Consider the following 23,816-nt stretch of genomic DNA (forward strand, 5'->3'; position numbering starts at 1 on the left):
TTCTCATCCCTTTCCAATTTAAAACAGATAAACAAAAATCCAAACCAATAACCTAACCCTTTGCCCCCATCAAATCAACACTACAGTACGAGAACACAACGCACCATCTTCCACGATTAGGAGGTCCACCAACTAAATTAAAGCCCTCAAATCATCCAATAAAGCCCCTAAACAACCATTAACGCCCGTACCAACCGATGTGTACACACCAAGAAGGCAAGATTGCCGAACAGGCTGGTGGCTGCAACCGTGTGCACGTAGCAGAGAAGCCTCGGACACCAGCAACGCCTCGCGCTGCCGGCCCCGCTCCTCAGGCAGCAGCCGCGCCACAAGCGGGCAAGCGCCAGAGACAGATACGATTCCGGATTCCACCGTTTGGCGTAAACCCTCCTGGCTTTCCCTATCCCCCTTCCCCAAGTCCGCGGCGCCCCAAGCTGCCTCCCGAACCCAAACTCTCCTCTCGCCCTCGTCCTCCCGCCGCCGCTCCATTCGCGGCCGCCGAATGCCCGCGCCCGGCACCTCCTGCTCCGAACCCTCGAGGCGTGCCTAGCCCGCGCCGCGCGGTGTGGTCCAAGACGGCGCCCTGCGGCCTCGGTTGCGGCGGTGGGGGAGCGGGGGCAGGGGCCGGGAAGCTGAGGCGGCTCGTGGGGTCCATGGCGATGGCCGGGACGGCGCCGGGGCCCGCGCCCGCGCTGCTCCGGCGGTGCCCGTGCTCCGCGCCTCCGTGGACGCCCTCGCCCTTCCGCCCCCGCCGCCGCGGCCGCTCGATGGTCTCGCCGTTCACCGGCGGCAGAAGGTAGTACCCGTACTGTTTTAGAGGTTTATTAATGCTCGTTCAAGTAAGCTCAGGGAGCTCGTGTGATGTGTGATTATGTGGTGGTGGCGGTGATAATCGTTCGATTCGTGGTTTGCAAGGGGTAATAGGAAGTAGGATGCTGGCCTATGCTTTTAGGCTAGGTCGATGCTGTGCTGCTACTGCGGCGGTTACTGTTCTGTTTTGGGAACCTTGTGTCGTGTTCTGGATTGGTACTAATACTTTCTGTGGACCATTTGGGGGATGAGTGAACCTAATATTGTCTGTTGTGCTAATTTGCTCTGCATCCATAGCTCGTAGGATTGAGCTATTGTGTCTGGCCCCTCCTGGTGCTGTTCTGATTGAACTTTGTTAGTGAATTGACATGTAATGGTGCTTCTCCGTAGTATCATAGTTGTGCATCACTTTGGTGTTTTGCATCTAACTTTGAGAACGGTTCTGATTGTCAGGCAGGAGTACTCTCAGAGTTCAGGTGTTGGAATTCAAGACAACAGAGCTCTTAAGTTTGGAGTATGTGTCAACTTTAATGTGCAAAGTAGTGGGGCACAAGAATGGGCTGCCGAGAGCAAGAGGTTATCTTCCATCAGAACCAGCAACAGTACCTATAGCGGTTCCAGTCATCTAGGGCCCGCTATTATTCATCATGAACACCTGGAAGATTTCAAGAGCTCCAACCAGTCTTCACCTCACAGTGTAAGACAAAGAATGGCACCTAATTCCCTTGCAAATAGGCATGCCAGTGTGGAACCTGCAAAGCGTCATATGATTAATCGTGCTGCAGCTGCTGTGTCAGCCCTGGCCAGTGTTGTTAAGGATGACACCAAACCAATTAAAAGGCCTAATGAATCCGAAGTGGAGGCTCATTGGCCTAATGGTTCCAAGTTTCATGCTTCTCTTCCAAAAATTTCTGAAGTTGAAACAAGCTTACCATTTGACGACAAGGCTACAGATGGCAATGCTGAAGATGAGAATGAATGCTCACCCAAGGAGACAGTACAACCTCCACCAGCTAGAGCACCCTTGTCTCAGGAGTCTAAAGATGCACGGAAGGCACTTGGTACCATCTATGAAAAAGTTCTGGTGGTTGATGATGTCAAGTCAGCTAGGAGTGTCGTCCAGTTGCTTACTACGAAGTACAGAAATTTTTTCCATGCATGTGACACAGAGGTAGGGGATGAAAACCCTTGGCAACTGTTTGAAGTTTTATATAAGATCCTTACGTTCGTTTGTATCTGCCATGGCTTGTTGCCTAAATCTGATATTGAAATATCCAATCAGGCACTATATACTTCTCCTTTGAAATTAGGAGTCAGGGTTGTACATATGACTACATACCCACCTTTCTTTTATTCCAATGTTTGCTTCACGTTTTTTTCTTCTTTCCGTGACTTCCTTATGCACAATGTATGCCTACACTTTTTGCTTTATTGTTCAATATGATATCCATGAAAAATGTGGGGTCCCATGGATCCTGAACAGCATGAAGTAGATACACATTATTATCTTGAGTTATTTGTTCGGTGGTATGGTACTGGGCAATTAAGTTATATGTTGAAAATATTTTTTTTTTCGTTGCGAATGCATATCAACTCCTTGTTAGTGTTTATAATTCAGGAGATCTCAATGGTATGCAGGTTGCTAATATTGATGTTAAACAAGAGACACCAGTTGGCCATGGAAAGGTCACGTGCTTTAGCATATACTCTGGCACTTCTGGTGCTGAAGCTGATTTTGGAAATGGCAAGACATGCATTTGGGTGGATGTGCTGGATGGTGGACAGGATGTCCTTATGGAGTTTGCCCCATTTTTTGAAGATTCATCAATCAGGAAGGTGAAATGCAGCTTAGTTCCTCGTTCTTTTTGTTTGAAGAGTACTGTACTGGTGTCCGCTCTGTTGCAGCATTATACAAGACTATTGTGGTATAAATAGAACCAAGAACAAAAGTATAATTGCAATTATTTAGGGAAGTACATGATATATCACAGTCAGATTTAACTCGTGCTTACAACTTTACAATGTGCAGATATTGCAAGCCAAATTGTCTGTTTCTCTGCTTTTACCCTTTTTTTTTACATCTGTAGCCAAACCTTGCTATTCCTGGAACCTATAGGATAGAACATCTACCTCAGTCATCTCATTTTTTGAATGTCCTAAAGCAACTGTCTTATTTTTATTATGTAGATTTGGCACAATTATAGTTTCGATAGTCATGTCATAGAGAACTATGGAATTAAAGTTTCTGGATTTCATGCTGATACAATGCATCTTGCACGACTTTGGGATTCGTCAAGAAGACTGGATGGGGGATATTCTCTTGAGGGACTTACAAATGATCACAGGGTTATGGGTGTTGTTCCAAAGGAATTGCAAAAGATTGGAAAGCGATCAATGAAAACCATCTTTGGTAGGAAAAAGATAAAAAAGGATGGATCGGAAGGTAAAATTACTGCAATTGAGCCTGTTGAAATTTTACAAAGAGAGGACAGAGAGCTGTGGATCTGTTATTCTTCACTAGATTCCATGAGTACCTTGAGGCTTTATGAAAGCTTGAAAAGCAAGCTTGAAAGGAAGCCCTGGACTTTTGATGGTGTTCCAAGAGGTTCAATGTACGATTTCTACGAGGAGTATTGGCGTCCTTTTGGTGCTGTTCTTGTCAAAATGGAAACAGCTGGAATGCTTGTCGACCGTGCTTACCTTTCAAAGATTGAAAAAGTTGCTGTTGCACAGCGCAAATTAGCTGCTGATAAATTTCGGAAGTGGGCATCTAAGTATTGCCCTGATGCGAAATACATGAATGTTAATAGCGATACTCAGATTCGACAACTCTTCTTTGGTGGTATAGAGAACAGGTATGACCCTCACCATTTTCTCTCTGTAAAGTTCCTTTTGGGTATGAATGTCTATAATTCTTTAATTTCCCATCTAGGAAAGTCTTGTTTAATTTTTTTCCTATTCTTCCACATACATTTATTAATTAGATAGTGAATGTTACTGTATGTATATTAAATACGAAATGAAAGGAGAAAAAAATTTAGTCAATGTATGTTTAATTTTGTTTACTAGATATTCCTTGGACGCAATCCCTATAAATTTTGATGTTCTTAATCTTTGTACAGATGCAAACCTGGTGAATTTTTGCCAACGAGTAAGGCTATTAAAGTGCCTAATGATGAAACTGCAGTTGCAGAAGGCAAGAAGGTTCCAAAGTATCGCACAATTGAACTTTTCAGTATTGTGGAAGACCTCAAAACTGATATATTCACAGCTAGTGGCTGGCCTTCAGTTAGTGGGGATGCATTGAGAAATTTGGCTGGGAAAGTTCCTTCGGATCTTGTTTACACGACAGATGATGTAAATGATGATGAATGTGGTAGCGATTCTGAAATTTCTGATTGTGATCTAGAAGACACCTCCTCTTATGGAACTGCATATGAAGCATTTGGAGGAGGGAAGAAAGGAAAAGAAGCATGCCATGCCATTGCCGCTCTATGTGAGATATGCTCAATTGACTCGTTGATATCCAACTTCATTCTTCCATTACAGGTGAGCTGGCTCCACATACTCTAATGTAGATTGCAGCAGACACTGTTTTACACGTGGCTATGTCAGTTTGGTTTGAATGCCAACTATCACACAGTAATAGCCTTAGTTATCTATCTGTATCTTTATCCTACTAATCTCCTTTTATTCTCCTGACAGGGAAATCATATATCATGTAAGGAGGGGCGGATCCACTGTTCCTTAAATATCAACACAGAAACAGGGCGTTTATCTGCAAGGACACCAAATTTACAGGTTGGCATTTACAATTTTAGGAAGGTTGCACATGGTTGTAGTATAATGGCATTCTCAATGTCAATGTCATGGGAAGTTGGGTGGGCCAAATGGTCCTTATGGGTTGGATCCATTAGAACTAGGGTTAGAGATAAGATTTGATATCTTGCTTAGTTGGAAAGTAAACCTCTCTACAAGAGGGGTTGTATCAATCAAAGGCAAACAAGAAGTAAACAAATATATTTTCCCAGTGGCCTTCTCCTACCCCTGCCCTTGTAGTGTGGCTGTTGCTTCCGGTGAGGTCGCTCTGCTTGTGTTTGGGGCCATCAAGATCTGTGTTTATTACAGTAAAACATTATACAGGATTTGGGCCGTCTTTCGACGTATTAGAACATTTCAGAAAAGGACCAACAGGCAGTTTGAATGTTGGATCCTAACTTGAAACATAAGGCACGGTGTCATAATTACAGACCTGGTGATGGATTATAGCTAATGTGCTGAACTGGGAAATAAACTATCATACAAATGCATGTAGCAGTTAGATTGGCAGTTTCTATATTCTTAATATGTATGGACTGGATGAGCAACCCAATAAGCATGTTCATCAACTCAATAAGCAAGCTTTTACTGATATTAAGTCTGAAAATGAGCTCCGCGGTTTCTGTGAACTTAATGGCCCAAAATAATTAGCTGAGGTTGTTGCAGTATTTAATCTGATAACCAAAAGATGAGAAATTTTTATCCTTGGAAGCTGTGAGCTGGTTGATTTAGATCTTCTATTATTGTGATATCAATAACCAACATCAAATAGTTTTTTGAACCTGTGATGTAAATTCCTCCATGACAGAACCAACCTGCACTTGAAAAGGATCGGTATAAAATCCGCCAAGCTTTTGTTGCAGCTCCAGGGAACACTCTTATTGTTGCTGATTATGGTCAGGTATTGTGCTCAGCAGAGTTTTCAAATATTTGTACGCTGGTACTAGTACCAAGTAAAAAGACATACTTCTTTTATGTGTAGCTGGAGCTCAGGATCTTGGCACATCTTGCTGATTGTAAAAGCATGTTAGATGCTTTCAAAGCTGGCGGTGACTTCCATTCCAGGACAGCCATGAACATGTACCAGCATATTCGCGAAGCTGTTGAAGAAGAGAGAGTAATTCTTGAATGGCATCCTCAACCTGGTCAAGAGAAACCTCCTGTGCCACTGTTGAAGGTATGCTAGCTATGGTATTTCTGAGAATTGTATTGATTCCTTCTAATTGTTAAAACTAGGCCAGGCTTACCAGTTTATTGCTCTATCTGGTGTACTGTACTTCCTTGCACTTACAGTCCCCCCTCCTATTTTCCATGTCTTCTGGTCCAGTATACAACGTGGAGTTAATTGTGGATATGGATCCAGGAAATGTTATTAGCATGAGAACATATATGACGAAACAGACTCTAATGCTTTCTTGTGATTTAGGATGCTTTTGGTGCTGAGAGGAGGAAAGCTAAAATGCTAAATTTCTCCATTGCATACGGAAAAACAGCCCATGGGCTTGCTCGGGATTGGAAGGTACAAACTTATCAAATGAACATAGTTCTAAAATCTAAATTAATATCAACAGTTCAACTTCAGTGTCCATTACACATCAGTACCGGCTTGGACTACTGGGTTCATACCAATCAGCTAGAAACCAGAAAACAACCCGCATGCTGATTAGCCAAAGAAATGTGTATGTAACCTTCTCCCTTATCAGGTTTCTGTTAAGGAAGCAAAAGACACACTGAAACTCTGGTATAGCGATAGAAAGGAGGTTCTGGCTTGGCAAATGAAGCAGAAAGAACTAGCACAGGAGAAGTGTGAAGTTTATACTTTACTTGGGCGATCACGCCGTTTTCCAAACATGGCTTATGCAACTTCTGGCCAAAGGGGTCACATTGAGCGTGCTGCTATCAATGCTCCTGTACAGGTAATTACTGCCTATCACAACTCAATAGTGTTGAAATTAATTCTGTGCTGAGAATCTTTTCTTTTGACACCACAGGGCAGTGCAGCAGATGTTGCCATGTGCGCAATGCTTGAGATAGACAGGAATACTCATCTGAAGGAGCTTGGTTGGACGCTACTCTTGCAGGTATTTGATGTGTTAAGTTACTTATCACTGGTTAAATGTCGGCATACTTTGTTTTCCCCTTTGAAACTGAAAAGGGCATTGACTTTTTTATGACTGGTGTAACTTGACCATTGGTTTTCCATTTCCGAGTCAAGATAGACGCAGTTGGTGCTCACAATGTTTATTTCAGAATATTGTTTTAGTGCTAAATGCCACATAATTTTAGACCTAAAAGAGCTGACAACTCCATATTTCAGGTGCATGATGAAGTGATACTGGAAGGGCCTTCAGAGTCTGCTGAACTGGCCAAGTCCATAGTGGTCGAGTGCATGTCTAAGCCCTTCTACGGCACCAACATCCTGAATGTTGACCTGGCTGTTGATGCCAAATGTGCGCAGAATTGGTATGCCGCCAAGTAGATCCATACTGTCTTTACTCCTCCCCTGTGAGTGATTACTACCAAGCCTGGCAAGTTTGTGCCTCATCAATTCCTGCGGTGAAATTCAGTGCGTTTTTGAACTGGTATCAACTGGTAGGCTACTGCACGCCCCAGGTCGGATGCCATGCACTAGTTATTTCGCCATGGGAGTGGTAGCTGGGCAGTGGGCGGTCGGCACTCAGCTGGGAAGGCATTGTACACTACCATATAGATCGGATTAGCTTGACTCCCACTCTTCCAATTAGGACCTGTGTCGATCTATCATTTGCGTGATGTAGTTGACTGTCCAGAAGAGAAGTAGAAAAGTCCAGGCATGCGATGTTCATAAGATTTGTTTAGCGTGCTGGTGTGTTAGGTTAGCTGACCTATTCTGCTGATGTTAAACACTTCGTTACGTACTACAACTGCAACTATGCTTTGGTCAAGGCTCAAGAGAATGCAATTTAGCGTGGTTTCGTCCTTAATATCTGAATTTTCTTTTCTTCTGCAGCGTTGTGCCATTGTGGGTTGTTTCTTTGAACATTGTACATAATAGTATTGTGATGATGTCCCAGTTCGTCAAGAATTCAGCTCCAAATGTATGTCTGCACCTGCGGCTGCCGAACTTCATCTTGACAGTTGCAGAAAAATGACAACTGACGGAGCCAAGTGATGACAAAAGAAAGTACATAGCGAAACAATGGCGTCACAGAGTTAAACCGGCCAGCCAAGAGTCTTGCAATTTCAGCTCATTCAGAATGCGAAGCAGCAGATCACGGCAAAGCCTGAAGCCCAGAACCAAATGACAATGCAGCACGCTTAACTGTTTATGCATAAGCTTCTGTATTGCGAACAGAACATGCTTCATCTATTAGCTTCTGTTCTGCTCAAATCATCTTAAAACAATGTCCCCGTCAATCTCTAATCTGAACCTCAACACACATCACACAGGAGTCAGGGGGGGAAAATGTCGAATCAATCACCCTGCGAGCTGCTCTTGCGGTGATCAGGCGGATACAGCTCAAGGAGTTCAGGCGCCTGATCGCTATACTTCAGTATGTACCTCTCCACAAACCTGGTCTCCGAGGCTCTCACGATGTTCACCAGCCGCTGCTTGCCGATGTCCACGCCTCTGGCCTTCAAGGCCCCGATGGCGCGGCACCGCGGCACCATCCGCTTGCTGAGGCTGAGCGTCAGCAGCACGGGGTCCCTGACGATGCCGTCCGCGCCGCACCCGACGGTGCCCACCAGGAACTCCACCTTGCGGCGAAGCAGCTCCGCGGACATGAACAGGAAGCACGGCGCGCGCCGGAACATGGCGAGGAACTCCTGCTCCGTGCACCCGGTCCCGCGCATCACGGCGTCCCTCTTGGCCCGGAACGCGGCGTCGCTGACGCTGTGCAGCGCCAGGAGCGCCCACGCGTACATCCGGGAGCCGCGCGGCACCCCGCAGGCGTCGACGCGCGCGGCCAGCGCCCGGAGCCTCGCGGGCGACTGCAGGATCAGCGACGGCTTGAGCCGCACCGTGGCGGCGAGTCGCGCCTCGGGGACGCCGTGGCCCCGGAGCGCGTCGAGGTTCCGCAGGAGCGCGTCGACGCCGCTCTTGAGCAGCCACGTCTTGGCGAGCCATTTCATCAGCAACCTGGCGGACCCGAGGAGGTCGAGCCAGAGCAGGAGGCGCGGGAGGAGGTTGGTGTGGACGCCCATGGTGAGCGCGGGCGGGTAGAGCGCGAAGACGCGCGCGGCCTCGGCGCGGGTGAGGCCCAGCGACCGCACGGCGCGGAACTTGGGCGCGAGGGTGGCGTCCACGTCGCTGAGGAGCACCGAAGGGTTCCAGGACACGACGGCGCGGGCCTGCGCGCGGGTGAGGCCACGCGAGCGGAGGAAAGCGAGCGCCGCGTCGGGCCGCGCGGGGGAGCTGAGGTGCGCGAACCGCGGAGCGGCCTTGGCGGCCTTGTCCGGCGGGAGGCCGCAGGTGGAGACGAGGTAGTCGACCATGAAGTGCGGCTGGTCGGACGAGGAGGTGGAGAATCGGAGGAGGAGGATGTGGCTTCGTAGTTGAGGCGAGAAGGATCCGGGAGGCGGGGGAGGTGTGTGGTGTAGCGCCGCGCGGTGGAGGGCGCGTCGGGCGAGCCGCCGCAGCGCCATGGATCCCTGTCTGGGCGCCCAGGGAGGCAAGGGACCGTGTTTACGGAAGAACGCCCAGCGCCATTCGATCAATCCTTCTCTTTTTTTTCCTTTTTCCTTTTTTCTTTCTTTCTTTCTTTCTTTCTTTTTTTTTTTGCTAGGAACGCCATTCGATCAATCTAACGGCTGCTGTCCTCCAAGTGTCCGGGCCAGCTGTATTTTGCCTAAAGCCCATGTAAGGCCCAACCACATCGCAGCTGCAACAAGTCAGAATTCCTATACAGCTTCCGAAGTGCCTCCAACTTCCAATGTTGGAGATTTGTGCACGTGTCTAGTGCTGTCCGGTCGAGCTTATGGATTGGCAAGGGTCACATTACCCACGAGCAGAGAATTTACATGCAAAGTAAATCCAGGCAAATCCTGCCACCCATCACGGACCAAAAAAAAAGCTGTGTCCGCGCCCGTCACAATGGTCCCAACCGTACGCATTGTCCTGACCGTGTACGGTCGACTGTCGTGCGAGCTGCCAGCCCACCACGCGCATGGAGCGACTTTTTTGTTTTTTAACCCTTTTTCGAAGATTCTCACAAATACGTTAGGAAATCAATTTCAAAAATGGACCTTTAGCTTGGCGCCATCCACGCTGACGCCAAGCTTACACGTCTCGACGCCAGCCATCCTGACGTCAAGGTCCATGCGCAGCTGCTGATGCGGATACTGATGTGGCGGGGGCTTGGCGCCATGGATCTTGACGTCAAGCTTGGCGTCGTGGCCTTGACGTCGAGCAATTTACCGATGCCTCCTGGCGTTTCGAACGAAACAACTATAATTATTCCGAGAAGTGTGCAACAAACTATGCTTTAGTTCAACTGGTTAGGATGTGGGCTTCTTATCCCAAAGACCTAAGTTCGAACACCTATTTCTACATTTTATTTTTTTTCTAGCGGCTCGCAGGAGGATTTGTAGCCTCTTTGCAGGTGTAAAACGGGCCTCCCTGCCCCAGTTTAACAATAGCATACTTGAATGCACACTTCTCGGAATAATTATACCTGTTTCGTTTGAAATGTTAGGAGGCATGGGTAAATTGATCGGCGCCAAGGCCTACGGCGCCAAGCCCCCGCCACGTCGGCATCCGCGTCAGCAACTGCGGATGGACCTTGGCGCCAGGATGGCTGGCGCCAAGACGTGTAAGCGTGGCGCCAGCGTGGATGGTGCCAAGCTAAGGGTCCATTTTTAGAATTGGTTCTGCCAGGGGCGTATTTGCGAGAATTTTTCGCAAAAAGGGCTAAAAAACAAAAAAGTCAGGCGCATGGACAACGAATGCTGAGCTGAAAAGATAATGCAATTTTTGCTGTGCGTACAATTCGACCCTAAGGGCCCGGATCCATGGACTAAATTTTAGTGTTGCACTTTTAGCTCAAAATTTAGCTCTTGGGATCCAAACAAGAGGGCTAAAAGTGACAAATAGCTAAACTTTGGGAGCTAAATTTTAGCCCCCAAAGAGACCCTAAAAGGGGCTAAAAGTGATCCCAGGACCACAAATTCCACCCCTGCCCCCCCTTTCCTCTCTCCTCCCCGCACTCTTTCTCTGCACTCTCTCCCCCTCCCCGCATGCTCCGCCCGGCCCCGCCTCCTTTGCCCGCCGCCGCCACCTCCTCCTCCACCTCCGCCTCACCCCCGCCGGCGGCGGCCACCACCTCCTCCGCCTCCGCCTTGCCGCCGCCGCCGGCCACCTCCTTCTTCGCCTCGCCCCCGCCGCCACCTCCTCCTCCGCCGCCGCCTCGACCCCGCCGCCGGCCGCCCGCCAGATCTGGGAGGGAGGTGGCGGCGGAGGCGCGGGCGTGCGCCGCCGAGCTGCAAAGCCACCTCGAGCAGACCTACGGCAAGCGCCGCCGCCTCGTCGAGAAGGCCCGCGACCGGATCCACGAGATCCGCACGCACCTCCACGAGCGCGAGCAGCAGCAGGCGCCGCCCCCGGCGCAGCCCGAGCAATCGATCGTGTCCGGTCTCCGATCGAACAGTAGCTACCAAATCCCCTTCTCAGTTGTTCCCCGTCTCCGATGGAATGGAACAATAGCTAACAAATTCTTGTGCTTCCGATTTTCGCCTGCAGGGCAAGCTGCTGTCAATGATGCATGTTTGTTGCTACCACTTCTCTTTTCTGAACTTCACATTGGGAGCTCCCACTGCAACTAGCTAGTTAATTAGGCTATGTATGTAATATACTAGTGTCAGTGATCTAGAGAGCATCGAAAACTTGCTAACTATTGAATCAGATTGGAAATTAGTGGTAGAAATATTCCGTGTGGAGAATTCCCATTGCTGGCGGCTGGTGACTACTTTGTCCGAGATAAGTGAAACAGCATGGAAGAAACTAGCAGGCGCAGGGTAGGCGACCAGCAGGAACAACAAGTAGTTCCTAGCAGGCGCACGGGTGCATGTGCATTCCTGTGCATGTGCATGGAGTCATTAACAAGGGGCAAATCAGTCATTGTTTGATGAGAAACTAAAGTTTAGCTCATGGATCCAAACAACCCAGCAAGACTAAAGTTTAGGGGCTAAAATTTAGGGAGTAAAGTTTAGGGGCTAAAATTTAGGGACTAAAGTTTAGCCCATGAACTAGTCATCCAAACATTACCTGAATTTAATTGCAGCTTGCAAAATCATCCGAGTAGCTTGAGCATCTCAGACTCGAACTCGTCGACGTGCTCCCGCCGCAGCATGGACACCGACGCCTGCACCCCGGCGCCGTCCCTGGCGCGGACCAGCGCCACCTGCCCGTCGAGGTTCATCCTCACGTTCTCCGTCCGCCGCGGCTTCCCCCACCCGAAGTCGGCGACCTCGTACACCCTGAAGCCCGCCGACCCGGACACGTTCATAAACCGATCGGCGGGGACCGTCAGGCCGCTGGCGGCGGCCAACTTGAGGAACTCCCACCCGGGCCAACACCCGAGCGGGTCCTCCACCATCTTCCCGACCGCGTCCTGGATCGCCGCCGCCGCCGCCGCCAGCGCGCCCTCGCCGTGGAGCTCCCGCGCCGGCACCCTCGCGATGCAGCCGGCGAGGCACGCGCCGAAGTAGTCGGCGCCGGCGGGAGGGTCGAGGCGGTCGCGGACGTCGGCCAGGAAGAAGAGGAACACCTCGTCCTCCGCCGGGATGGACCTGCCGCGGACGGCGGAGGCCCAGGCTAGCGCGATGACGGCGGCGAAGGTGGACGGAGGGCGTCGCAGCGGCGCGCCGCCTTGGGCTTCGGCGAGGCGCGCGATGGCCTGCTTCAGCCGCGCGATGCGCGGCGCGTCCAGGTTGAACGTCCGGCGGGTAAACCGCAGGCGATCTTGGTGCCAGACATCGGGCACGGTTACCTAGTGGCAAGGTCATAAATTAAAACAAAAAACAACCAGATACTCCGGCAAATCAGACATTTGTTTGCCAAAACAAAAGAGGGGGCGAAAAATGTGTTGTGCTTGTGCTCGCGGAAACGTACCACAGGCAAGTCTGGCGCGTACTTTCGCAAGACACTCCGGGCCAGTTCCTCGCCGCCAGGCATCTTGACACGGGAACGGTCGAATACCGGCGGCGCGGGCGGCGTGTCCCCTCGGCACACCGCCGCCCACGCCTCCACGAACTTCCACAGCGACCGCCCGTCGGCGACGCCGTGGTGCAGCGTGAACCCGAGAGCCACCCCGCCGCCTCCCCCGAGGCGCGTCGCCTGCACGGCCAGAACCGGCGCCGGCAGCAAGGCCATGTCGACCTCTGGAACGAGCTGCTCGAACGTGAGCACGTCGTGGTCCGCGTCGCCGGCGAGGCTGCGGGCGTCGGCGTCGGTCTCCGCGACAACGAACCGGACGCCGTCGTCGCCGGCGGTGCGGCAGCAGATGGCGACCTCGCCGGTGTCCGCGAGGTAGTGGAGCTTGCCGGCGAGCGGAGCGTAGGAGGTCAGGGTCGACGCGAGGGAAGACCGGAGGGACTGGACGACGGCGTCGAAGGGCGGCAGCTGATCGCCCTCGAAGAGCAGGAGGTGCTGCAGCACCGGGGCCACGACCCACTGCGCCTCCATGGCGTTGAGCTTGATAGGCTCGGGCGGTGGCACCGCGTCGGCCGGCGCAGCGACGTAGCTGACAGCGACGATCCTCACCGGAGCCATGGGTTCTGAGGGACGCCTGACTGCCTGAGCGGCTGAGCCACGAGTGGCCGGATTAGAAGTATTTTCGGATAGATCTGCGTATAGCGTCCACCGGTGGTGTTTGCGCGCGTTGGAGTGGAGTGTGGACGCCGAAGAAGTACCCGTTGCTGAAAGCCTGAAATCAAACGAGGAGGCCGGGGGTGATACCCTTGCTAAAAATTTTAGCACCTGTCACATCGGATATTTGATACTAATTAGGAGTATTAAATATAATCTAATTATAAAAATAATTGCACAAATGGAGTCTAATTCGCGAGACGAATCTATTAAGCCTAATTTGTCCATGATTTGACAATGTGGTGCTACAGTAACCATTTGCTAATGATAGATTAATTAGCCTTAATAGATTCGTCTCACCAATTAGACTCCATCTGTGCAATTAGTTTTGTAATTAGCTCATGTTTACTCCTCCTAATTAGTATCCGAACATCCGATGTGACCCTACTAAAGTTTAGCACCTCGTATCAAACATCCCAAAATCCCGCGTGTCCCCTGCATTGTGATCCACACGGAGGCACGGTCCCCGGGGACACGAGTGCCTGGCTGCCTGACGATGCAAAAGACGATTGGGTCACTCGTTTCAGAAGTGCGCGAGATCATATTTTTCGTTCTTCTTTTTGGAGAGAAAATAGTAGGAAAAAAAGAGAGAGAGATCAGATCGACCGAAAAAGTGTTGTGCCCAAGAGGCCAAGAGCCCAAGACTAATTCAAGGCCCAGGGCGCGGCTTCATTCAAAGCCACCGCCGACTGCAGCCTGCCTCGCCGGCCAGTCACCTCTCCCTCTCCGCCCGGCGGCCCGGGTCACGAATCCTTTCACGAGCCCGCAGTCGTCGCAGGGCTGCACTGCCATTCAAAACGCAGCAGCCGTGCAGAGTTTTTGGCTTCTTGCCGTTTCCCCCGTCGGGAACGCGCGATCGGCCCGTGCACGCGCGCGCATCTGCTGTCCTCCGTCAGAGCAGCCGCGTCCTATACGGAGGCCGTCGAAATGCCGCCGCCAACCGCCGGGAGCCTGTCGGCCCTTCTCTGGTGCTGCGCTGCGTTGGGGGCACTCTCCCCAGGGACGCACCTCCATGCGCGGGCCCTGGTTGGCGGGTGCCTTCCGGACGCCACCCTGGACACCGACTTCATCCTCCTCTACTGCCTCTGCGGGGCGCTCCATCGGGCTCGCCAGGTGTTCGATGGAATGCCCTCGCCGTCCATGCACACCTACAACATCCTCCTTGCTGTGTCCCCGCCCGGCACGGCGCTGGAGCTCCTTGTATGCCTCCTAGCAGCGGGACACCGGCCCAACAGGTTCGCCGTGCCCGCCGCGCACGCGCGGAGCTCCGGAACGCGGTTCTTGGAGCCGCGCTCCACGGCTTCGCCATCCGGCTTGTTTTGTTCCCCAATGTTGTGGTTTCGGGGGCGCTGCTGGATATGTATGCCAAGGCTGGTCTGCTGGATGACGCCATGAGGGTGTTCGACGAGATGCCCAGGAGGGACGCTGTCGTGTGGAATTGCATGGTCACTGGATATGCGAGGGCTGGGAGGGCAGCAAAGGCCCTGGATCTTTTCAGGAGGGGGCAGGTTGAGGCCGTGAACATGGCGAATGATCTACGCGCCATGCCGAGCGTTCTCAATGTCTGTGCAAAGGAAAGGGAGCTGATGAAGGGAAGGGAGATCCATGGCAGGATGGTGCGGTTCCTTGCTTTTGATTCGGACATAGCTGTGGGGAATGCGTTAGTTGACATGTATGCAAAGTGTGGGCGTGTGGACATTGCGTGGGCTGTGTTTGTAGGCCAGTGTTGTTAAGGATGACACCAAACCAATTAAAAGGCCTAATGAATCCGAAGTGGAGGCTCATTGGCCTAATGGTTCCAAGTTTCATGCTTCTCTTCCAAAAATTTCTGAAGTTGAAACAAGCTTACCATTTGACGACAAGGCTACAGATGGCAATGCTGAAGATGAGAATGAATGCTCACCCAAGGAGACAGTACAACCTCCACCAGCTAGAGCACCCTTGTCTCAGGAGTCTAAAGATGCACGGAAGGCACTTGGTACCATCTATGAAAAAGTTCTGGTGGTTGATGATGTCAAGTCAGCTAGGAGTGTCGTCCAGTTGCTTACTACGAAGTACAGAAATTTTTTCCATGCATGTGACACAGAGGTAGGGGATGAAAACCCTTGGCAACTGTTTGAAGTTTTATATAAGATCCTTACGTTCGTTTGTATCTGCCATGGCTTGTTGCCTAAATCTGATATTGAAATATCCAATCAGGCACTATATACTTCTCCTTTGAAATTAGGAGTCAGGGTTGTACATATGACTACATACCCACCTTTCTTTTATTCCAATGTTTGCTTCACGTTTTTTCTTCTTTCCGTGACTTCCTTATGCACAATGTATGCCTACACTTTTTGCTTTATTGTTCAATATGATATCCATGAAAAATGTGGGGTCCCATGGATCCTGAACAGCATGAAGTAGATACACATTATTATCTTGAGTTATTTGTTCGGTGGTATGGTACTGGGCAATTAAGTTATATGTTGAAAATATTTTTTTTTTCGTTGCGAATGCATATCAACTCCTTGTTAGTGTTTATAATTCAGGAGATCTCAATGGTATGCAGGTTGCTAATATTGATGTTAAACAAGAGACACCAGTTGGCCATGGAAAGGTCACGTGCTTTAGCATATACTCTGGCACTTCTGGTGCTGAAGCTGATTTTGGAAATGGCAAGACATGCATTTGGGTGGATGTGCTGGATGGTGGACAGGATGTCCTTATGGAGTTTGCCCCATTTTTTGAAGATTCATCAATCAGGAAGGTGAAATGCAGCTTAGTTCCTCGTTCTTTTTGTTTGAAGAGTACTGTACTGGTGTCCGCTCTGTTGCATCATTATACAAGACTATTGTGGTATAAATAGAACCAAGAACAAAAGTATAATTGCAATTATTTAGGGAAGTACATGATATATCACAGTCAGATTTAACTCGTGCTTACAACTTTACAATTTGCAGATATTGCAAGCCAAATTGTCTGTAAGAGAGAGGGGTTGTATCAATCAAAGGCAAACAAGAAGTAAACAAATATATTATCCCAGTGGCCTTCTCCTACCCCTGCCCTTGTAGTGTGGCTGTTGCTTCCGGTGAGGTCGCTCTGCTTGTGTTTGGGGCCATCAAGATCTGTGTTTATTACAGTAAAACATTATACAGGATTTGGGCCGTCTTTCGACGTATTAGAACATTTCAGAAAAGGACCAACAGGCAGTTTGAATGTTGGATCCTAACTTGAAACATAAGGCACGGTGTCATAATTACAGACCTGGTGATGGATTATAGCTAATGTGCTGAACTGGGAAATAAACTATCATACAAATGCATGTAGCAGTTAGATTGGCAGTTTCTATATTCTTAATATGTATGGACTGGATGAGCAACCCAATAAGCATGTTCATCAACTCAATAAGCAAGCTTTTACTGATATTAAGTCTGAAAATGAGCTCCGCGGTTTCTGTGAACTTAATGGCCCAAAATAATTAGCTGAGGTTGTTGCAGTATTTAATCTGATAACCAAAAGATGAGAAATTTTTATCCTTGGAAGCTGTGAGCTGGTTGATTTAGATCTTCTATTATTGTGATATCAATAACCAACATCAAATAGTTTTTTGAACCTGTGATGTAAATTCCTCCATGACAGAACCAACCTGCACTTGAAAAGGATCGGTATAAAATCCGCCAAGCTTTTGTTGCAGCTCCAGGGAACACTCTTATTGTTGCTGATTATGGTCAGGTATTGTGCTCAGCAGAGTTTTCAAATATTTGTACGCTGGTACTAGTACCAAGTAAAAAGACATACTTCTTTTATGTGTAGCTGGAGCTCAGGATCTTGGCACATCTTGCTGATTGTAAAAGCATGTTAGATGCTTTCAAAGCTGGCGGTGACTTCCATTCCAGGACAGCCATGAACATGTACCAGCATATTCGCGAAGCTGTTGAAGAAGAGAGAGTAATTCTTGAATGGCATCCTCAACCTGGTCAAGAGAAACCTCCTGTGCCACTGTTGAAGGTATGCTAGCTATGGTATTTCTGAGAATTGTATTGATTCCTTCTAATTGTTAAAACTAGGCCAGGCTTACCAGTTTATTGCTCTATCTGGTGTACTGTACTTCCTTGCACTTACAGTCCCCCCTCCTATTTTCCATGTCTTCTGGTCCAGTATACAACGTGGAGTTAATTGTGGATATGGATCCAGGAAATGTTATTAGCATGAGAACATATATGACGAAACAGACTCTAATGCTTTCTTGTGATTTAGGATGCTTTTGGTGCTGAGAGGAGGAAAGCTAAAATGCTAAATTTCTCCATTGCATACGGAAAAACAGCCCATGGGCTTGCTCGGGATTGGAAGGTACAAACTTATCAAATGAACATAGTTCTAAAATCTAAATTAATATCAACAGTTCAACTTCAGTGTCCATTACACATCAGTACCGGCTTGGACTACTGGGTTCATACCAATCAGCTAGAAACCAGAAAACAACCCGCATGCTGATTAGCCAAAGAAATGTGTATGTAACCTTCTCCCTTATCAGGTTTCTGTTAAGGAAGCAAAAGACACACTGAAACTCTGGTATAGCGATAGAAAGGAGGTTCTGGCTTGGCAAATGAAGCAGAAAGAACTAGCACAGGAGAAGTGTGAAGTTTATACTTTACTTGGGCGATCACGCCGTTTTCCAAACATGGCTTATGCAACTTCTGGCCAAAGGGGTCACATTGAGCGTGCTGCTATCAATGCTCCTGTACAGGTAATTACTGCCTATCACAACTCAATAGTGTTGAAATTAATTCTGTGCTGAGAATCTTTTCTTTTGACACCACAGGGCAGTGCAGCAGATGTTGCCATGTGCGCAATGCTTGAGATAGACAGGAATACTCATCTTAAGGCCGAGACTAATTCAAGGCCCATGACTAATTCAAGGCCCAGGGTGCGGCAGGCCGGCAGCCGACGAAAGGCTCATAATCACAAACCTCCCTAACTCCTGCACGGGCCAGAGGTAAAGCGGTGATAGCACGGCCCGGAAGGAAAACATGGGCCAGCCGGCCGGCTCGATCGATCTTCCGCCCGCTACATACTGCAGGGCCGGTGCATTCCCGACGCGAAACGCTCGAAAGCCGTGGCCGTGCCTCGTTGGTTCGGCCTCCCAAAGCCGAAGATGCCCACGGTCGCCTTCGCGGCAACGATGCCCACAGTCGCCACACGCAACGCAAAACATCTGGGAGAAGCGACCCGTACGCACACGTAAACTGCCGATAAAATTTGCACGAGCGAGGTCACGAGTCTAGTTAGGTCTTGGAAGGAGAGTTCGGTGCTGCCGGTTCTACCCTATAGACGATTCCCTGTAATTTAATGGGGTCTGGTTTCCCTTTTTTTTTTTTTTTTGCTGAATCTCCATCCAAACCTGACCTCGTGTGACTTTTTTCGTTGCCAAGAAACCGCGGACGGAGGGCACTGGCTTCGGACTTTGCCATGTCAATCAAAAAAGAAAACAAAGACTTTGCAGTTTGGACCTTTACTATGTATATACGACTCTGTCGTTTCTTTTCAGCATTTTTACAGCACTCCATTCACTTTAATCCTTCCCTTGGCTTGACATGTATATCATCCATTGGACATCGCAGCGACGCTGTCCCACTCCCATGTAAAGCTGAATCCGGACATCCATTATTCATAATTCAGACATCATTGATCGGTGTTCAGCTCGATCTTTTCGGGGCCCGGGCCTGCGGCGACCGATCTGATCTGAGCTACTCCTAGCTTTTCCTCTTCCTTAACAAGTGTGCCAGAGATACATGCCTGTCATTCGGATCTACCACGAACTCGAAGAACTTCGTGAAAGGAAGAACTCTCGTCGCATGTATCACTGGACGTAGTTGACTGACGGTTGGACGATTTATATGCATTCCACCCAGCAACAAAGTTAATCTGAAGACGACGACAAACATCTTTATCTCACACACACGTCGATTAGCAAATGCAACTATCAGGTATTGCGGCTTAAACACTCAGATAACTACACACTTTCAGAGTCTTATTCCAAGTTCAGACCAGAGATGAAGCCAACGCAAACTCGAACTTCTTAGCCACACGCCCACACCTACTAGTACTTTTATACAAAGTTAGATGCTACGTACATGGAAGCAGACGGCCATAGATTCGATTCGACGACCAAAATACATAAGCTGCGGCGCGCGGAGGCCGAGGCATCAGCGTTTCATCACCTTGTTCCTGGCCTCCTGGGTGCCCAAGAAGATGTCCTAGTGATGTGCTCCTCCATTGCCGCCGCTGCCCTCCCTCGGACGCTGCCCCGGCGGCGGCGGCCTCCTCACCGCCCGCACCCGGGCGAGCACCTCCGCCTGCATGTACAAATACTGCAACGGTTGCATATATTTTTTCACTACGGGAGCAGTCAATGGACATCGATCGATCGGTTACCGAGAAACGCGCGTGCAAATTAATAATCAAGCGATGACACTATTTTCCACTTACGTTAGCCCTGTCGCCGCCCTCCCCTTCCTGCGACGAATCCGCCGCCGTCGCGTCCGGTGCAGCGGCAGCGGCCGCCTTCGGGTCGTCGCTGCTGCAGTAGCCGTGCAGGCCCAGGCAGCCGGCGCAGGCGCGGAGCAGGAGCTGCAGCAGCGAGCAAGGGTGCGCGAGGAGCGCCGGCCAGGACTCTTCTCCAGAGGCCACCTCCTTGATGAGCAGACCCGCCGGCGCCGATTCCTCCTCCGCTTTATACCCCGCGCGCTGATCCATCGATTCTTCAGAGGCCGCCTCTTTAAGCTGCTCCGCCGTCGAATCTTGGGACTTGTTCTCCGCCTCCTTTTCCTTGTGCTGATCCATTGCCTTTGTCGCTGCGGCCGCTCTAGGTGCTGGGAGCTTCTGGAGAATGGAGGGCGGTGCCTCTAGTCTCTAGCCTAGCGCTACTGTTTCCCTTTGGCTATTGTTCATCAACTTTTGGGTGCACTCCCCTTTCCTGAGGATGCCGATGATGCAGCGCTCAGGTCAGGGTGTATTTACTCCCCCTCTGTTGCAGATTCATACGGCGTCGAGCCCTAATTTATTGCTGCGGAGCTAGGGCAGGTGGGGCCCAAGATTATTCCCCAGAATGCCCCTGGAGACTGGAGAGGTTGGACTAGGAACGTAGACTGCCGGTGTCGATGTTGTGCCGCCGCATAATGAGAGCAACCAGTCAACTGTACAAGGGGTAATCCTGTAAATGGCAGTGTTGGTAGCCATGGCAGGTAGGCGTTTAACCAGCTGCGAGGGCATTGAAGGACACCTCACTTGCCTTGCTTTGCTGCTTGCGGCTGCAGCCTGATGAATTGCATACGTGAGGACGTGAGGTTTCGGTCGGTTGGTTGATGATACCTGGGCCTGACCGGTCAACATCTCTTCAGCGGAGAGAGTATAATAAGCTGTTAATTACTTAACAACTGGGATTTCTCTAATCTGCACGCTTATCCACCTAGAGCTGAGTTTTTGTCCATCCTTTTTGTCGCGTTTTCAGGCTTGGGAATCCGGGGCGCGACAGCATGAGATCGATGTGAGCTAGCAGCCACCTGCTCTTGCACGTGTTTTCCTATGATCATCAGCCCGGAGAATTGTAAGATTCGTGATCGACGAAAAGAGGACCAATGGTACTACCTTAATTATGGTGCTATCAACATCGCATTCTATTCTATTAATGTTGATCACCTCCTAAGGTCGATTAGCTCATGACGATGCCGACGTGTCCCGCCGTGTACGGCTGCACCCTGGCCTTTGTACTCCTGCTCCCTGATCTTAATTGGCTGGCCTGAGAGATTGAAAGCCCTACATGAGCTGCACACGACCTCTCAGATCGGCGAAATTATCGTTTCGGAATCTCGCTTAATTGAATCTGACGTCGGTGTCCTCTGTTTGATTGTGATCTAACTGCGCTCGCTGCGAGTTTGTTACATGCACAAATGCTACACCTACTTGGTTTTTCTCTCAGAGCAAAAGATGAACGTGAGCTAGAGGGGGTCAACGTGATAGCAGCCTTCGTCCTCGTGGCAGCCAACATTTTTAATACATCCGCGTCCTCGTCTCGCAACCAACGAGACTGAAGCTGCCGTGGCGGGTGCAACGGTGAGGTCATGTTGACGTTCCAATCCAACTGGTCGGGTGTGCCGGTTTTAAGTTGAGTGGCTACCCGTGTTGATATCCCAATCCAACTAGCCAAGTCTATTTTACTTTTATTTTTCTTTTCCTTTCCTTGCCTATGGGTTCCCAGAGTCTTATATTTTTTTTCTGTTATATCAACGAAACAGCCACGTGCGTTCGTTTAAAGAAAAAATCACCAACATACTGTATTAACTTGGGCTCCCGTCACGAATTTCCCAGAAATGGGCTTCCGATCCTATTCACCAGTCAAGTTGGGATGGGAAGCCCAGAATGCCACCAACCGCGACGCCGCCGCATGCATGCATGCGCAAACTAGCCCCCCCGAAAACGGAGGACTCGGCCGCCGCGCTGGCGCGTTTGGCGCCGGTGGCTCCTAACCACGCCAACGAATTACGGCCTAGCTAATTCAGCCCGCCATGCCGAACCGCAACCGCAGCCGGCGATCCCATGAAAGCACCCCGCCATGCCTCCTCCGACGGGCAGCGCAGATCCACAGCCTCAGGCTATCCATCGCGCTCGCAGGCGGCCGATCGGGGGGAGCAGCGGGCCGCGCCGGCCGCCGCGCGCAGCACCGGTAGCGCGGGCCCAGCTCGTCTCCCTCCGTGATGGCCGACGTCGTCGACGCGGGCGCCGCCGACGAGCCCGACCGCAGGACGCGCCCGGCGTCCATGTCTTCCGAGGGGATCGACCACGACTACGACCACGACGACAAGCCCATCGAGTGCCAGGCGTTGGCGCCGTCCCCGGCGCGCTCCGCGGGGCACGCGCTCGAGGAGCCGCCGAGGCGGCGTGCGCCTTCCCGCCGTTCCCGGCCGATGCGGATGTTCCAGAGCATGTGCCGGTCGCTCCCGCTGCTGAACCCGCGGTGCGGGCGGCAGCTGCAGCCCGGTGCGTGCCGGATCGCGACGCCGGCGCGGCTCACCCCGTCGGACTCCCTGCTGTCGCAGCTCATGGGTTCGTCCTCCAGCGCGGCGGCGTCCCGGCACCGCCTCACCGGCACGCTCTTCGGCTACCGCGACGGCCGCGTCTCGCTGTCCCTGCAGGACAACGCGCGGTGCCGCCCCACGCTGGTCGTGGAGCTCGCGCTCCCGACGCACGCGCTGCTCCGCGAGCTCGGTGCCCACGCGGGCGCGCGCATCGTGCTGGAGAGCGAGAAGCACGCGGATAGCGGCGACACCACCGACGCCGCCGCCGGTGCCGCCGGCGTGGGCGGCGCCAGCTTCAAGCGCCACGACGACGACGACGGGTGGGTGCTGGAGGAGCCCATGTGGACCATGTTCTGCAACGGCAAGCGCGTGGGGTACGCGGTGCGGCGGGAGCCCACCGACGAGGACATCGCCGTGCTCGAGACGCTGTGGGCCGTGACCATGGGCGGCGGCGTGCTCCCGGGAAGGTCGGACGTGGACGGGCCCGACGGCGAGATGGCGTACATGCGGGGGAGCTTCGAGCACACGGTGGGATCCCGCGACTCGGAGTCGCTCTACATGGTCGGCCCACCCGGCGGCGACGGCCCGGAGCTCGCCATCTTCTTCGTTAGGCTATGATGCATCCAACGATCTTACGGACGCCGCAGCATTCGTGGCTAATTTTCCTCCCCTCCTCTCTCTCTGGTCTCTCGTTCAGCCTGAGCGTCAGAAATTTTCACTGCTGGCCTCCAAATATTTCTCCTTTCTTTTTACAAAGGAAAAGATCACGAGAAGTCTAATTCATAGTGCTGAGTGCTGACATGTGACGTCGAGCGATCGATCGTCGCGGACACGTAACGTGCAGTTACACCTGTCCGCCTGGGCTCTGCCCTCTGCATGCATGAACTGATGGAGACGACGCACAAGCATGCCGACGACGCACAGTGGCGGACGTGCACACTTTTGGCAGCGAGCACTGTCAGTATATATCGAGAGCATAGTTTATGTCACGTGGTTCCACGAATCATGCACGGCCTCACACGCATAAAAGAAATACTGGTAGCATGGCGACCACGGGTAGCTCGCGCAAGAAACACACAGCGGCATTGATGGAACAGGCAGTTAGCCCTGTTGCTCGCTCTCGTCTCGTAGATCCACGCGCCACGCCGAGCTGGGGCCGACGCGAACGCGACGTGCGGCGCACCACGCAGCGCCGAGGCAGTCAGGCAGAGATGCCCCCTGCTTCGCCGTGCCCCGTACCCTGCTGCGGGCTGCGAGCCTGCGATGCCAGGGACCAGGGCGAG

At 51.1% G+C, this 23,816-nt stretch overlaps 6 protein-coding genes and 1 long non-coding RNA gene across 12 annotated transcripts; 4 read left to right on the forward strand and 3 right to left on the reverse strand.

Annotated features, from left to right (window-relative positions):
• The first annotated feature begins 388 nt into the window (after nucleotides 1–388).
• Nucleotides 389–7,592, forward strand: LOC101784259 (DNA polymerase I A, chloroplastic). The gene is made up of 12 exons (XM_004976925.3): nucleotides 389–796; nucleotides 1,264–1,981; nucleotides 2,449–2,646; nucleotides 2,998–3,665; nucleotides 3,933–4,359; nucleotides 4,516–4,611; nucleotides 5,438–5,530; nucleotides 5,612–5,806; nucleotides 6,056–6,148; nucleotides 6,333–6,545; nucleotides 6,621–6,710; nucleotides 6,947–7,592. The coding sequence occupies exons 1-12, from the start codon at nucleotides 654–656 to the stop codon at nucleotides 7,106–7,108; spliced, it is 3,096 nt and encodes a 1,031-aa protein (XP_004976982.1). The 5' UTR covers nucleotides 389–653; the 3' UTR covers nucleotides 7,109–7,592.
• Nucleotides 5,820–13,516, reverse strand: LOC101782361 (anthocyanin 5-aromatic acyltransferase). Of its 5 annotated transcripts, none has more exons than XM_004976921.3 (3): nucleotides 12,719–13,516; nucleotides 11,873–12,596; nucleotides 5,820–5,947 (listed from the first exon to the last, which is right to left on the reverse strand). In XM_004976921.3, exons 1-2 carry the CDS (start codon nucleotides 13,376–13,378, stop codon nucleotides 11,898–11,900), a joined length of 1,359 nt encoding a protein of 452 aa, XP_004976978.1. In that variant the 5' UTR covers nucleotides 13,379–13,516; the 3' UTR covers nucleotides 5,820–5,947; nucleotides 11,873–11,897. The 5 variants fall into 5 exon arrangements, with proteins under 5 accessions (XP_004976978.1, XP_022683955.1, XP_004976977.1 ...); XM_022828220.1 differs by lacking the exon at nucleotides 5,820–5,947 and adding an exon at nucleotides 9,946–10,036; XM_004976920.4 differs by lacking the exon at nucleotides 5,820–5,947 and adding an exon at nucleotides 11,219–11,341 and having other exon boundaries at nucleotides 12,719–13,515.
• Nucleotides 7,758–9,870, reverse strand: LOC101783847. Its single transcript, XM_004976924.4, has one exon. The coding sequence runs from the start codon at nucleotides 9,253–9,255 to the stop codon at nucleotides 8,083–8,085; it is 1,173 nt and encodes a 390-aa protein (XP_004976981.1). The 5' UTR covers nucleotides 9,256–9,870; the 3' UTR covers nucleotides 7,758–8,082.
• LOC111257894 lies at nucleotides 11,115–11,533 on the forward strand. The gene is made up of 2 exons (XR_002678503.1): nucleotides 11,115–11,254; nucleotides 11,348–11,533. It is a non-coding gene; the product is annotated as an uncharacterized LOC111257894 (long non-coding RNA).
• Nucleotides 13,517–16,577: 3,061 nt separating the features above from the next.
• LOC101757250 (DNA polymerase I A, chloroplastic-like) lies at nucleotides 16,578–18,828 on the forward strand. Its single transcript, XM_012847656.3, has 5 exons — nucleotides 16,578–17,191; nucleotides 17,273–17,467; nucleotides 17,717–17,809; nucleotides 17,994–18,206; nucleotides 18,282–18,828. Exons 2-5 carry the CDS (start codon nucleotides 17,315–17,317, stop codon nucleotides 18,435–18,437), a joined length of 615 nt encoding a protein of 204 aa, XP_012703110.1. The 5' UTR covers nucleotides 16,578–17,191; nucleotides 17,273–17,314; the 3' UTR covers nucleotides 18,438–18,828.
• Nucleotides 18,829–19,405: 577 nt separating this feature from the next.
• On the reverse strand, nucleotides 19,406–20,478 carry LOC101784652. 2 transcript variants are annotated; one of them, XM_004976927.2, is made up of 2 exons: nucleotides 19,949–20,478; nucleotides 19,406–19,815 (listed from the first exon to the last, which is right to left on the reverse strand). In XM_004976927.2, the coding sequence occupies exons 1-2, from the start codon at nucleotides 20,300–20,302 to the stop codon at nucleotides 19,717–19,719; spliced, it is 453 nt and encodes a 150-aa protein (XP_004976984.1). In that variant the 5' UTR covers nucleotides 20,303–20,478; the 3' UTR covers nucleotides 19,406–19,716. The 2 variants fall into 2 exon arrangements, with proteins under 2 accessions (XP_004976984.1, XP_004976983.1); XM_004976926.2 differs by having other exon boundaries at nucleotides 19,406–19,830.
• Nucleotides 20,479–22,212: 1,734 nt separating this feature from the next.
• Nucleotides 22,213–23,256, forward strand: LOC101757647 (protein MIZU-KUSSEI 1). The gene has a single exon (XM_004978211.2). It carries the CDS (start codon nucleotides 22,213–22,215, stop codon nucleotides 23,149–23,151), a length of 939 nt encoding a protein of 312 aa, XP_004978268.1. The 3' UTR covers nucleotides 23,152–23,256.
• The last annotated feature ends 560 nt before the right edge of the window (nucleotides 23,257–23,816 follow it).

Source organism: Setaria italica, chromosome VII (assembly GCF_000263155.2).
Source record: "Setaria italica strain Yugu1 chromosome VII, Setaria_italica_v2.0, whole genome shotgun sequence".
Lineage (NCBI taxonomy): Eukaryota > Viridiplantae > Streptophyta > Magnoliopsida > Poales > Poaceae > Setaria > Setaria italica.

Bases quoted from the DNA above. Each gene is read 5' to 3' on its own strand.
- LOC101784259 (XM_004976925.3), top strand. From the start codon at position 654: ATGGCGATGGCCGGGACGGCGCCGGGGCCCGCGCCCGCGCTGCTCCGG. The intron at 6,149-6,332 runs GTACAAACTTAT...CTCCCTTATCAG, and splicing joins GGCTTGCTCGGGATTGGAAG to GTTTCTGTTAAGGAAGCAAA. The intron at 6,546-6,620 runs GTAATTACTGCC...TTGACACCACAG, and splicing joins CTATCAATGCTCCTGTACAG to GGCAGTGCAGCAGATGTTGC.
- LOC101783847 (XM_004976924.4), bottom strand. From the start codon at position 9,255: ATGGCGCTGCGGCGGCTCGCCCGACGCGCCCTCCACCGCGCGGCGCTA.
- LOC101782361 (XM_004976921.3), bottom strand. From the start codon at position 13,378: ATGGCTCCGGTGAGGATCGTCGCTGTCAGCTACGTCGCTGCGCCGGCC. The intron at 12,597-12,718 runs GTACGTTTCCGC...CCTTGCCACTAG, and splicing joins ACGCGCCAGACTTGCCTGTG to GTAACCGTGCCCGATGTCTG.
- LOC101757250 (XM_012847656.3), top strand. From the start codon at position 17,315: ATGTTAGATGCTTTCAAAGCTGGCGGTGACTTCCATTCCAGGACAGCC. The intron at 17,468-17,716 runs GTATGCTAGCTA...CTTGTGATTTAG, and splicing joins CTCCTGTGCCACTGTTGAAG to GATGCTTTTGGTGCTGAGAG. The intron at 18,207-18,281 runs GTAATTACTGCC...TTGACACCACAG, and splicing joins CTATCAATGCTCCTGTACAG to GGCAGTGCAGCAGATGTTGC.
- LOC101784652 (XM_004976926.2), bottom strand. From the start codon at position 20,302: ATGGATCAGCACAAGGAAAAGGAGGCGGAGAACAAGTCCCAAGATTCG. The intron at 19,831-19,948 runs GTAAGTGGAAAA...CAACCGTTGCAG, and splicing joins AGGGCGGCGACAGGGCTAAC to TATTTGTACATGCAGGCGGA.
- LOC101757647 (XM_004978211.2), top strand. From the start codon at position 22,213: ATGGCCGACGTCGTCGACGCGGGCGCCGCCGACGAGCCCGACCGCAGG.